The 13973-nt window shown below is 40.7% G+C and overlaps 2 protein-coding genes and 1 non-coding gene across 3 annotated transcripts; all 3 read right to left on the reverse strand.

The window, feature by feature from the left end:
- Positions 1–121: 121 nt before the first annotated feature.
- LOC148332413 (solute carrier family 22 member 7-like) lies at positions 122–6180 on the reverse strand. Its single transcript, XM_088302862.1, has 9 exons — positions 5569–6180; positions 5388–5491; positions 3795–3949; positions 3504–3672; positions 3289–3412; positions 3104–3213; positions 2804–3018; positions 2614–2722; positions 122–2192 (listed from the first exon to the last, which is right to left on the reverse strand). Exons 1-9 carry the CDS (start codon positions 5947–5949, stop codon positions 1982–1984), a joined length of 1578 nt encoding a protein of 525 aa, XP_088158988.1. The 5' UTR covers positions 5950–6180; the 3' UTR covers positions 122–1981.
- Positions 6181–7856: 1676 nt separating this feature from the next.
- On the reverse strand, positions 7857–11874 carry ndnl2 (necdin-like 2). The gene is made up of 10 exons (XM_088302851.1): positions 11613–11874; positions 11045–11164; positions 10907–10970; positions 10269–10348; positions 10024–10118; positions 9872–9948; positions 9749–9791; positions 9607–9669; positions 8644–8758; positions 7857–8143 (listed from the first exon to the last, which is right to left on the reverse strand). The coding sequence occupies exons 1-10, from the start codon at positions 11661–11663 to the stop codon at positions 8051–8053; spliced, it is 801 nt and encodes a 266-aa protein (XP_088158977.1). The 5' UTR covers positions 11664–11874; the 3' UTR covers positions 7857–8050.
- On the reverse strand, positions 9000–9133 carry LOC148332415 (small nucleolar RNA SNORA11). The gene has a single exon (XR_015844882.1). It is a non-coding gene; the product is annotated as a small nucleolar RNA SNORA11 (small nucleolar RNA).
- Positions 11875–13973: the final 2099 nt, after the last annotated feature.

The raw sequence follows: 13973 nt of genomic DNA on the forward strand, positions 1-13973 counted from the left end.
TACTAATCACGGCTCACCTGTTTTCTGAAGCTGAGCCATGATAAGTCGCTGAAAGTCGACTGAAAATGACATCACAGTTATGCAGGGCTCAGCTCGAGACTAATGGCTCAGCTTCAGAAAACAGGTGAACGGTGATTAGTCATCATCTGCTTCCTGAGCACCTGTAATGTCAAATTCAATCGACAGAAGTCAACTGCTGAATTCATTCCGTCAACGCAATGTTAATCAGAATGTCTCGTTTAGACTAGTGAAGGTACATAGAACATTTTATTACAAATACTTTGGGGTTGTTGATTTGCCCTTTAATAATCACAAATTTTGAAATGATAAATCATTTTATATTAAATACAAATACAATTTTAACTTGTTTGAAATTTATTATGTTGTGCCACCTGTGTTGCGGTATGACCAAAGAGTAAGAACCAGGTGCAGAATCATTTTAGTTTATTTGAGCGCAAAAAAAAAAAAAAACGGAAAATCTCTTCTTAAAAAAAAAAGCAAAACACTAAATCACCTTGAATGTAAAATACTCACAACAATTACTGAAAACAGGAGGCTGAAGAGTAGAGCCATGAAGACAAAAACCGTCTGGCAGCTTGATCAAGATCGCCCCCCATTACTACGAAATTAGTCACTGAAGCTAAACGACAGGTGTGGAGCGATTGCCAAACTCGAGAGCGACGTATTCCCATTACTAAACATTAACATGTAAGTAAATGTCCTGAGATGACAGCATACCCCATTGTTTTAGGTCGAACATTTGAACTATGAGGCCATCGTGCTAACCAGTCGGCCACAGTCTTGAAAACACTCATGACAATATCATAACCATAACAATCGTTCACATTGAGTCATCATGCATCTGTGTGGCCCAGTTCATTTCAATGTTTTTTTTTTATTTAACATAAATCCATCCTTATAAAGGATATGATATTTTAAAATTCGAAGCATCCGCAATTAATTCGAAACGGTATACAAAAAAACTGTAATTCACTTCAATAATTGACAAATGTCCTTACAGAAAGTACAAAGGCATATTAAAACATAGTGCTATTTTTTTCCAAGTCTTAATGTCATTAAGTTTGACTGCTTTGATTAATTTGTAAATTAAATAGTCCATTAATGTCAGATACCTGAATGTTCATCTCAACTATTGGCAATACCAGTTACAAATATACAGGAAAAAAAACAGTTTTTAGTATGAACGGGTTTCACTTGCTGTAATATGAATAAAAAAGTAAAATGCATTCAGCAGCGGTCACATATGATAAGTAATGAAACTACGAAAATCTTCTATAAACTGTTGTATGAACCTTTCACCGGTAGAGGGTGCTAACATACATATAAATCAGGTGTCTCCAAGACCGGCCCTCGGGAGCCCTTATTCAGTCTATTTTTTTTTTTATCCTTGCTCCAAGTTTATAAGTAAACTGTATAATTTTTATGCTATTCTTTATAAATCACACTTGAGTTGGGTGTAAATTGGGTCATAATATCAAGGGGGAAATGGTAGTGTAGGTCAAAGGTCAAAATTGTTGCGAATTACCAAATCATAGCATTCATGGAGAATAGCTAGAAGAGGGGAAATAACGAAGAGGGGATGATTTACCCCCAAATAAATTGAAAATTGCTACTTAAGAAGTGTGGATCAAACTGTTAGCCCTTTGCATTAACCAGTACCCAGGAAATTGCTCTCAGTTTCAAGCAGGTTGGTGACCCCTGCTTTCGTAACTAGACAGACAGTCATGGGTGAGGATAGTGGGATGAAAATAGCACCTTGCAGTAGAAACCCCCACCCCAAAAAAATAAATTCACATTTGATTCCTGTGACTTGGCCTTGCACAGTAATTATCCCTGAAAGTAAAACAAGATGACAAAGGTATTTGCACTTTGTCCTATTGGTCCAGCTTCACAGCTCCGATGAAATTATAATCAGAGGTAACGTTTCAGGTAAAACTTCCAGCAGTCATAATCTTCCGGCCTATCGCCTCTCCTCGACATCCTCAATGGTCTCCGGCAGGCCTCGGCCACGTGTCTCCGACAGCTGCGATGCCAAAATTGCCGCCAAGACAGCCGAAGAAAATAAAATGAGCTGGGGGAGATCCTTCCACACAACATCCAGTAAAAGGATCAGAGGAGCAAGGGCCACACCGATTCGGGCCATTGAGGAGTTGTAACCCATCCCGTTTTGTCTGCAACATAGAAAGTGCAATACAGACCTTATTCTATTTTGAATAGAACCACACGTGTCAGAAATTCGCTTGGTTTTACTGCACAGACAGAAACAAGTCACCACCCGGTGAGGGGGTTTGAGGAGTTTATACTTGCTGGATTTGGGTAAGAGGCTGTTCGCCGCCTCCATGATTGAACTTAGCAAATTAGACCATTGGATGAAGAGCTGAACAATTAAAAAAATAATAATCAAATTGAAATTTTCTTTAAATATCTTGCTCTTAAAGGCTTCGCTTATGCTTAATTAAAGGTAAGTGAACCATTACATTTTTTCATCAACTTCAATAACTTTCTAAACACAGCTTAACTATTAAAAGGTGCCTTTTTTCAGTGTAGGAATACTGACAATCTGCCGATGAAAAGTAAGGTATGCAAGCGCACCTGACTACAGTGGGAAACAGCTCAGAAGAGTAGAGTATAGTGGTTCCAAATGACGCTGAAGCAAAGCCCTTCCCGATGATTGCCACCACAGTTCTCAAAATTGGCATATCTGAGGGAGGGTGAAGAGGCCTCGTTAAGTATGCCGCCATCTCAATGATGGCTCAATCCATGAAAATGTGCTCATCCCAACCTTTTGGTACCACAATGTTGATTCCCAAAGAGACCGCGAGCATCGTCAGCATTCCCACCAGAGTGCGCTTTCTTCCAATCCTGTCCAGTAAGAGTAAAATGGAAAGTTTGCCCGGCACTTCAACTGAAGAGTAGAGCAACTGAGTAAGGTATGCATTGAGGCCAAAGCCGCTGATGTTGAAGGTGAGGCCGTAGAATGCGATTGCGATGCTGAGCCTGGAGAGGAAAGAAGGGGCTGTAACATGATGGAACCTGAACCTGCAAATGAAAGTGGTGGACATTGATTATATTGCACACACACCAAAGCGGACCAGTACATAAGGACATTCTTCTCATTTTAGGTGTTCTCATGAGGTCCAAGTAGGTATACACTCGGCCTTTCTTCTCCGTCACCACAATGGCGGACAGAGTCTGGAAATGTCATAACAACATTCTTGATGACTCATTAGAACGTTACATTACCGTCATGATGAGGACTATGCAAACCTCAGGTTGAAGTCTGTGGCAGAATGCCTCAGTTCTGTTCATTTTGGCACATTTGACAAGACATAGGTGAGCTTCCTCCAGCTTTCCGTTGGCAATGAGCCATCGAGCTGACTCTGGCATCCACCTGGAGGTCAAAGACAAAATTGATGCCAAAACAAAATAGTGAAAAAAAAATATATATATATATATATATATATACAGCCTTTTTGTATTACCTCCATGTCAGGATACCCAAGAGGACGGGCAAAGTGACGCTGACAATCAGCCACCTCCAGTCGGTCACAAGGTAAGCAATGGGTACGAAGCAAATGCTCCCAAATGTCCAGGAAATGCTGTCAATGACTATAACCATCTTTCTGTGTTGTATATCCACCCACTCCACACCTGGATGAAGATTACAAGGACACACACATACATATGGGTGTTGGATGGATAAATGACGCAACACCTCAAATAGTGGTTGAGGTGAACACGAAATGTCATTAGAAGATGTAGAATTACTGTACAGAGAACCACAGAGACGATGACTATGCCAGTCAAGCAAAAGCCGGTGAGGAATCTCAGCACAGCGAACATCAGGTAGGAAGAGGCGAAAGCACTGGTGAGACCAAACAGCATTCCGGAGAGATAGGATGTCAGCAGCATGATCCTCCGACCGAACCTGCGCAAGATAAGGAAGTCAACACATGGCGGTCAAGTCAGTACGGACCCATATCGTTGGATCTTCGCTCAATGTTTTGCTAGTTGGTTTGGTCGTAATGTCCTGCATCCAGAAGTGAAACTACAATTAAATCTTTTTGGGCCTGTGAGGACATGGTGAAATTTTCCAGTCGTGGATAAATGGACGGACTTTGCACCATTATTCATTGGCAGTCCGGACACAGCGGGGTAAACAGCTGCTGGGTTGGGAGTCTCAGAATCTACACAAGTCTATTGAAACACAAATAGTTGCTAGATGTGTTGCCGAGTTGGCAACACTGAGTAACCCTTGCTTTGTGACAGTGCCGTAGGGCTTCCCACGGTTGTCATGGTAACAAAAGCCAAACTCTACGTTTGCAACGGACAGTACAGCTCCCCTGAATTATTTGTGTATTTTGAAAGACCAGTGTGAGAGACCTTTTATGAAGAAACGTGAGAACTGTTTGAAACTCAAAAATCACATATGTCTCCTTATTACAGAGAGTGACGCACATGTTTTTTTTTTTTTAATCCTGCCTTGAGACTAACTGTGGTTGTGTATTGAGGTACTGACCATGAATCAAACAAGCCATGGCAACTCCATGTAACAATTTAACAGTTTTGGTTACATTTTTCCCCTCAGATGATAATAATGAGGGAAAAAATCCATGTGACACAAACTACTTGTTCTATGTTTAAAAAGTGAAGTCAAGGCAAAAAAAAAAATCACACTTCACTATTCATTGACATGTAAAGAAAATTCCCAACTTGACTTCCTCTTCTATCTATCCATCCAATATCTGTACAGCTACTCCTCACGAGGGTTGCGAGGTGGTGCTGGAGCCTATCTCAGCTATCTTCTGCAGTAGGCGGGGTACACCCTGGACTGGTTGCCAGCCAATCGCAGGGCAGATATAGACGAACGACCATCCGCGCTCACACTCTTACCTAGGGGCAATTTAGAGTGTCCAATAAACCTGCCATGCATGATTTCGGAATGTGGTAGGAAACCGGAGTACCCGGAGGAAACCCACGCAGGCCCACGACCTCTGCACTGTGAGGCCATCGTGCTAACCATCTACTTCCCTTCAAATAACATCAACACCAAAAACATGATTTAAAAAACAAAAAAAAATGTATTAATTAATCAATTAATTTATTTATTTAATTGTATTTATTTATTTATGTATGTATTTATTTATTTATTTATTTAATTATTCATTCATTCATTTATTTATTTAATTTTATTATTTTTCATTTATTTATAACAAAATATATTCCTCATAAATTAGGATAAAAATCACAAATTATTCACCCACATTTTCTCAGGGAGCCTTGGTAATCTTAATGGTAAATTCATTATGAACAAAACTGACCAATCAAATTGACGTGAAAAGCATTGATTGCATTGTGTTTATTACCTGTCGCTCAGACTTCCAAAGGTCACGGCTCCAAACATCACGCCAACAAAGAAGATGGTGGCCGTGGCTTGGCTTCTGCTTCTTTTATCACACACCAGGTCCCACTAAGATGAGCACATTCCCATTTGTACACTGGGAAAACCAGTGACTAAATGTCAACTATTGCGCAATGCAGGTTCACCTGGGTGGTCAGAGTGGACTTGAAGGTGCTGTTATCGTACACCCATCCATCCAGACAGGGCAAGATATCCACCTGAATGACGTCAGACGTGTTGAACAGCAGATGATATCGAGGCTCCGCAAACATCCGACACGAGCTGCGTGTGCCGTCTTCCTCCAGCGGGATGCTGACGGTGAGTTTGTCTTCCAGGGACAGATTACCGAAGACCCCTCCGTCGTCCACGGCTGCGAATTTACAGCGGTGCGCGGGTACGGCCGCGATGAAGCTGTTAAGCAAGAAGTGGCAAGCCAGCGTGAAGCGGCTGATGAAGCTGATGGTCACGACCATCTTCTGGAATCTCCCGAATCCGCCGATGTCAGAGATGATGTCCTCGAACTTCATGATGAGTACCGATGTGTGATCCAGGCATCCACACAAACACACTTTACAGCGTTCCCACACAAGGAAATGTAATTGAGACCTGAGGAGGGATGAGCCTGAACCTCTGATCCAGTTCAGCAAGGCATTCACAAAGGCCAATTCATACTTTCCAAGAACATGTATATTCAAAGTGGGCGTTGGTCCATGTGACGTAACATCGTCTTTCCGTCCTTGCACGAGGATTGCACCGACCCCCTGTGGTCTCCCACGTGCAGACCATTTTTTTGTGAGTGCGCCGACAAGTGCTGCGCGGATCAATATTGGTACGCAAAATCGATGCCAGCTCTCTATTAACTATAATTGACGTTCAAATCACAATGTCGATACTTTTGATATTTAAGTCATTCGAACGATAAAGTACAATACACTACAGGATAACAGTGGAAAGTAACAGAACTGTGGATAATTCGCTTAGAGGACACGCAGTTGGAGCGAACTATTTTTTTCTTCCGCTGGGTTAAATGTATAGCATATGCGTACTGTCACGTGTGGAGCAATCGCGGTTCCAAATGTTCTAAAATAAATACATGCTTGACTCGCTGCATGCTTTTAATTTAAAGGGATAATCCGTTTACACAAGAAGGCGTGCATTTAAAATGATTGACATAAACTATATGGGTGTCATTAAGTTATACAGAGCAATTGCAAGAAATTCTAAATGTGACTGTTTGCGCGTTTGACTTGTATGCCAAGTCACACGCCACAGTTATTTTCTGCCTCTGACGCACAGGCATTTTTCAGATCCAATGATCTTTTTTTTTTTTTTAAATCAAGGACGATAATAATTAGGCTCTAAAGCTGACAACTTTTTGTGAATTAAGTAACAAATGACTAGAAATTTTCATTTCTCAATAACCAAAGAGGAGCCTCAGCTACTATGATACCCCGTAACTTAATTTTTCTAATTTTTAATACATCTGAGCATTCACAAAAAAATTGTGCCGTGTGATATTTGGGCTACTTTTCTAATCCTCGTGAGCACCTGCACCCAAAATGAACGCTGCAAAGAAAAAGTGCGCTCCTACAATGTAGTTCTCACAATTTATAGGCTCCCTGACACTAGAAAGTTTTTTTTCCTCAATTATGTCATGTCGGTTGAAATCATTCTTCTTCTGTCTCCATCTCACGGGTGCAAGGTCCCACGACGTGTTGACGTCCAGCATCCCGCACCTTTGCGTGTCTGTATGTGTGGGTGCCACGACTGGACCACTTTGACAGCGTTGTGCAAGTTTCGACTCCAATTTGTTTGTGTCTTTAGCTTTACTGCATATGTAGCAGGTGTACTTTGTCCGACGTGATGACCACTGTATGTGCATGCTGTGAACGTGTCTGGTGCAAAGTGGAGGTCAGGTCACAAACGGTCTCCAGAACACAACACATTCAAACGGAGTCATACATTCAATGTGTAACAAAGGAGAAAAATATCAAACCAGTTAACCGCAACCACTTGTCATCACTCTGCACAGTACTTCTAGTTTCATTGGATAAATGCTTAACAACTGCAGTGACTATGAACCTGAAAATATTAATGATCAACATCCTGCCATGTAAATGGTCAACATAGCGCCAATCATAGAATATGAAGCCTTCAGACAGAAAACGAACTCCACTTTAAAATGGAGGGGTTGGGGTGGTGGTTTGCAGTCCAGCACCCAGCGAATAGTCGAGAATGATCTTCTGTCTTTGGAGAAATGTTTACTTTTAACAGAGTTTCTTTATGTTTTAGTGAATAAGTTGCTATTGTGACAGCAGGCATGGCAAACTGAGGGTGCGGGGCCTCGATTGACCGGAGGCTGTTGATTTCTGTTTTGGTGATGATGGCAAAATTCATGAAAAAAAAAAAGCTTCAAAATTCTCAGATGCATCAATGAAAATGTGCAAAAATATTTTATTTCACCAACAAGAGGAAATGTACATGTAGTAAAATAAAAACATTGCAAACTGATGTACGTTGTTGGGGATTGTGAGTTTAAAAAAATGAACTAAGACATGGCAATACTGTGAGAACAAGCACAATAAAGATTACAAAAAACAAATACATTAAAAGTTATAAAACCCAAATTCATCTTCGACTGCTAGAGCTTGCCTGACTGTCTTGACTGTTGTGAGCTTCTGCATACTGATTTTTCCAACTCTGGGGTTCCTGGTCATGAAGCTGACAGATGCAAACGCATCAGTGGCATGTCAAATATTCACTCAATTACACAAATTCACATTATTGCAGTTTTTATCTAATCATAGTAAAAGTTAGTGCATATAACTATTCAAGGGGACACATGAAAAAAATGACATTTTGTTTGATTTGAATAAAAATAGGTCTCTGATATCTCAAGAAAATGGATTAATATGAGTTAACTCATTCATTGTCAGCCCAGGTCAAAACAATGTACTTTTTGTCTTCTATACCCGTCAATGGCAGTGAATGAGTTTTCATTATTATTTACATAGACTTGAGTCACATGGGTCAACATTAATTAGAATCCTTAATTTAACATATTGCCTAAACATCGGGCATAGTCAATATAATCAAACCGTCTTTGGTACACAACAAAAACTAAAGGAACTGACCAAGCAATTTCAATACTTTTGGAGATTTCTTAACCCGGAAACGACTAACGGCATCAACGCATACCTCACCACTAGTTTGATACTTACTTCTGCCACAAATTGAAGGAGTTTGGCCTTGGAGACTTCCACGTCAGCACGCGGACCCCAGAGAAGGTTGTGTTCAGGTGGGTCAGTGTGGGGGATAAGCGCATACTCCAGGTACCTGAGTGTACACATGCACACAAACTAATATGACAAATCTTCTCTATGATACAAATACACCCTGCTTCAGAAACAAATGGCGTGTTTTACATATACAAAGGAATATTTCTTCGATTACAAAAACAAATCTCTTAAGCATATATATAAAAAATAAATCATTCACATACCCCCCCAAAAAAAAAGATTTCAACACCTGCTCTCCAGTGGTGACCATCTGATCCAAAAAAAAAAAAAAAAAAAAAGTGTGTGGAGTGTGTGTGCACGTGCAGACGCATGATGACTTCATGCTTTCATTTGTGCGCTCCTCCATGTTGCTGTGTGGTGTGGTATAAACCAGAATCTATGGTCTTACAGAAGCTGGCTCTGAACACACCAGTGCTGAACATCAAAACAGGTAAGTTAAATTGTCCATCCAGCGAGTGAGGGCGTAGGGATGGATGAATATCATCCCGTCAGTCAGAGTTAATGAAACATTTACGGTCGTGGACAGTGAGTTTACGTACACACTCACTAAAATATTTTTTTTTTTTGCATCTATTCCAACATAAACAATGCTGTTGAAATATGCTAAACGGCTTGTTTTTGCCTCCAGCTCAGTCACGATTCTTAAATGACATCACTGTTTATATATTTTTAAAGTTTGTGTTTAAACATTTTTATTTACTATTTAAACAAGTTGCAGACTTAATGTAAACTATTGTCTCGTCCATTCCAGTCATTAAAAAAGAAATTCCCTTTCTACCACATGCAAAATTGGAAATTTGTCCACTTTATCGTGTCATTATGTATAAAAGGCACCAACATGGAAAATTGTGCGTAATTAAAGTGGATTTACATCCCAGTTGTTACCTTTGACGCACAAACTCTTCTGTGACGATTTTCTTGACGTCGCCAAATTCCTCATGTCTATTTCTGCAAGTACAGTTTGTGTCATCGTCATTATCAAGTAGAAGTCATGCATCAATGGAACAATAAACAATGAAAAACTCACGCAGGGTCAACGTAGAGCTTCCCGAGCATGTTCCAAATCAGGCCTGCGGGTACAAACAAGTCAAGAGAGTCGATCACATATTGTGAAAGCGACGCCAGGGATAGGGACAGCGAGGCGGCTTACTTTCTTTGGCCACGCCCTGTTTCATGAAGATGACACTCAGGATGACAAAGAGCAATCCCGTCTTCGGGTCGGCCGTGCTACAGTGACCAGGTCGGACAGATGAGACACTTTGGAGGCTTTCAAAAAAGAAAACGCATCGGTGGAAGACTTACCTGAAGCACGGGGCTCCAGCTTTCGCCTCCAATTTATTGATCAGGATGAACATTTGATTCTTTGTGTCTATACTAACCAATTTAAGGCCAAAAACCTGAAAAGAGGATAAATAAAACAACAACAATCATGATGGCAAACATCACTTAAGAACTCTTGATACAATACAAAAAAACTGTCCTCATGCTGTACAGACACAAAAAAGAAGAAAAGCTCTTAGCCAATAGAGCTCACAGAAGCGACAAACCTGATCAAAGGTGTGCGCCACTCTCTTCATGATCTCAGGGTAGACGTTTCGATATTCTTTGATGACGTGTTTCACCAAGTCTGAAACCAAAACAAATCGGCCTCGTCACTGAAACCAAAACATACATAAATTACTTATCATTGACTTTTTCATATAGTCTATCACAGAAATGTTGTCAAACGCCTATGGCCGTTCCTTTGTAAATCCAATTGTATCACCACTTGGTGTGCACCCCACCTACTGACCCAAGTCAGCTGGGATAGGCTCCAGCATGCCGGCAAAACTCGTGAGGATAAAGCGGTTCAGATATTGGGGCATCTGAGGCTAGAAAGGGCTATCGGGGCACGGGTTGCAGTCGTGTGATCGCTCGATGCGTTGCTGTCCATTACTTACTCGACAGAAAAGTGTGTTGCCATGCATGCAAGCGACATTGTAGCATTGTTGATAGCCTTGTGGTTAGCACACACAAATTTCTGTGTGGTTAACACATCGGCTTTACAGTTGAGTACCAATTTTCAAATCTTGGCTCTATCCTTCTTATTGAGGCCTCCCACCACATTCCAAAAACAAATTTGTTCCAGTGAAGACTCAATGGTGTGAATCTAGACTCTGAACGGCTGCTTATGTCTCCCATGTACCTCCACGCCGAATAGGTATCTTCTTCTGATCTTTTACCAGGATGTACTGCACCACCTCTGCGGTCTGGAAAATCACCAAGTAGATTTTTTTGTGAAACCAAATCTTCCTTTTAATGTTGCTAATATTTGTGGGCATACCTTTTGGTCAACCTGGGAAGGCGAGAGCTTCTCAAGGCATCTCTGGACCTGTGACGTGGTCGGCTGTGTGAACGTTGCATCTTCATCCGCACCCACAGCGCCTGCCGTGTCACTTCGTCTCTATAAGGGAGAGCCATTTAAAATAAAAAAGCCATTTGCTGTTCACCATTTTTGGCCTTTAATATGCAAACTTGTGTCAGAATGGAAAGCAACATTGTTTCCTGCACAAAGATAATTGATCCAATCAGAAGATGGACCAACATAACACTGTCTAATTTTGAAGATCTGATCGACGGCTTCTTAAATGATCAGCAAATTATGACATTATAGCTAATCACCAATTCCGCATAAAATGTATGGCACTATGACGCTTATATCACTGTAATTATCTTAAAACGAGCTATAGAATAATAACGATGGTTTGTTTTAATAGACCGATCTGTGATATTTTACACACATACCTACACAACTAAAGTCAATATTATGGCGAAGGGTCATTTTGAAGCAAGTTTCATTACTATAGATTTAAGAATTTGAGGATCTTGGAAATATGAGGGAGCCGACTTACTTTTCTCTGAGATGAGCACGGGGCATTGGACAATCTTTTATTCTGCGACATGGCGCTACTCTGGTTTGAGAAAAGGCACTTGAGAGCGTCGAGAAACGTTAAATCTCAACTTGAACGCGAGGCGCCTTAAATTAGCTCACCCAGCTAACGTTAGCCAACACCAGTTTACTGAGAAAATAAATATTTCCTCTGTTGCGCTCGCGGACTTTATTTGTATATGATAGACTAACTGGTCCATCGCAGTTGAAGCTAGAAACCAGCCATCTTAGGTTGCCACTTGTAATAATAACATTCTTTTTTTTTTTTTTTTTTTTTTTAATAAATGGTGCCTGTTTTAACGTTCTAAGTGCTTGTTACACCGGGATCCCCATACGGCGTAATGGGATCCTCACATAGCACGAACTTCACTATTGTTTGCATAGAACATACAGTGGATATAATCTCAATATCATGAATCGTGATTTTCTGGAGTTTGATTAACATTTAGCAACATTTTTCCTCCTGATGGGTTTAGGTTTCATTTCATTTTTTAGGTTTCTGACAACAGTAAGTAGTAGCACTCGGAAATATACCGTACAATGAAAATAATAAAGTTGAAGTCTTATGAATGAAACGTGCACGTGACGCTTTTCATACACTTTCCCTGCTGCAATGGTACATCACACGCGGTAACATTTTCGCCGAGACAGAAAACAACATGAAAACCCCGCGGAGAAAACAATGAATTCAAGGTAGTCGAGTTGAGCGAATGGCAACGGAAGATGGCCGCCGGTAGCTTCACTCCTTGCAGTGGAGGCACAGCTAACCAATGTGCCTTCATGGCGGCCATGTTGGGCGGGACAACGGTCCCATCAAAAGTAATGCATCGATTCACATTGAAATTCAAGCGTACCTTGCTTATTTTGCAACCGATCTTCGCTAGGTTTACTTTTTGTCAATGCCAAAACGTGCCCTTTCAATAGTTATTACGTAGGAGGAAAAAAGTCCCACATTTTTTTCCATCACCTGTTAGTTGTTTTTCCCGTGTCCCTTGACGTAATTGCAGACGTTGTGCGCAACCGTATGTAGCACAATGTGTCAGCCTTCTTTGTATTCGATTATCTAGCCGTTCACACTGAATGCACTTGATGCGTCTACCGCGCCAAGTTTAGCACCGCCGCGGGCACGCAGTTCTAATAAAGCATGCCGCAACTATATATGTTCATTCATCATTCTTCTTCTTCTGCTTCCGTTGTTCTTCTTCTTCTTCGTCCTCTTCTTCGCATCTTCTTCTTCATTTGTTGAGGCTTACTTACTGGTGCTTTATTGTCACTAACTGGACAGGAGTGTCCAACAGTCGTTTTAGGCAGCAAGGTGGGAAGTCTTTGTTTTTATTCGGTTTCGCTCTGGAACTTAATGATGCCAAGTATTTATTCTACCTGCCAATTTTACCAATAATCCTGTGTATGTAAAATTGTTGCAAGATGTTTTCTCTAGTGAGGGAACCAAATTATCCCTTTGGTAATATAATTTTATTCAGTGAAATATGCATCTTACGACTGTTTCTAGTGTGTACAGTTTTATCTCAAATGCGTGAAAATACTTTTGCTCCGCGTTTCAAGCCCATTTTTCTTTCATCACCCACCTCTGTTTTTATGCTTTATAAAACAAATTCCAATTTTAACTGCAAATTCCACAAGGATCACATAAAAAATAATGCAAATTCCGAATTAACACATGGAACGTACTTGCAAATACATGTAAGCATATTTAAATACGTTCGAACGTACTTGCACATGGATTTAAACGTATTTGTCAGTCCAAAAATGTTGACTCCACATTGGCAGTTCCACGCTTCCGTAGCATTCACATGTTTGTTATTTCCACCAAAATAACTATCAAAACACAGATGTGACGCAGTACTACATTCCGCTTATGTATTCAACAAAACTGGCTTAGCTGGGGGCGAATAGCCAACATTATTTATCGAAAGCATACAGTAGAGGGCAGCAGAAGTACGTATTTACTGTAAATCAAAGGACGGCATCGGCTATAATATTCATCTCCTCATTCTGTCTCAGCTTGAGTGACACACACTCCATCTTTTTTCATTTTGTCCAGATGAGTGTCAGAGAAAATAACAGCATTTGAAAGCTGCCATTTTGTAATATGCTGTGACAGCTCCATCTCTCGATTATTGGCTTAGTTTAGCCTGCTGCCTCTGACATGTCATCAGCAGCTCTTCGTCTCCTGCTTTTGTCGAGACAAAAACTTCTCAAACAACTCAGTTTTCATTGCCTGCAGATATTATGGAAGGCAATTTTTTTTCACTATGACTGTGCCTGATTGGATGGCGGCAAATGTTGGACCTCTATTGCAACT

The sequence above is a fragment of the Idiotropiscis lumnitzeri genome, chromosome 8, assembly GCF_059441095.1.
Source record: "Idiotropiscis lumnitzeri isolate Australia: NSW breed Sydney's pygmy pipehorse chromosome 8, RoL_Ilum_1.0, whole genome shotgun sequence".
In the NCBI taxonomy this organism is placed as follows: Eukaryota; Metazoa; Chordata; class Actinopteri; order Syngnathiformes; family Syngnathidae; genus Idiotropiscis; species Idiotropiscis lumnitzeri.

Excerpts from the sequence above, each read along its gene's own strand:
- LOC148332413 (XM_088302862.1), bottom strand. The coding sequence starts at position 5,949 with ATGAAGTTCGAGGACATCATCTCTGACATCGGCGGATTCGGGAGATTC. Across the intron at positions 5,492-5,568 it reads AGTCCACTCTGACCACCCAG|TGGGACCTGGTGTGTGATAA; the intron begins GTGAACCTGCAT and ends TGCTCATCTTAG. Across the intron at positions 3,950-5,387 it reads TTTGGAAGTCTGAGCGACAG|GTTCGGTCGGAGGATCATGC; the intron begins GTAATAAACACA and ends TATCTTGCGCAG.
- ndnl2 (XM_088302851.1), bottom strand. The coding sequence starts at position 11,663 with ATGTCGCAGAATAAAAGATTGTCCAATGCCCCGTGCTCATCTCAGAGA. Across the intron at positions 10,971-11,044 it reads CTTCCCAGGTTGACCAAAAG|ACCGCAGAGGTGGTGCAGTA; the intron begins GTATGCCCACAA and ends GTGATTTTCCAG. Across the intron at positions 10,119-10,268 it reads TGGCGCACACCTTTGATCAG|GTTTTTGGCCTTAAATTGGT; the intron begins GTTTGTCGCTTC and ends TCCTCTTTTCAG.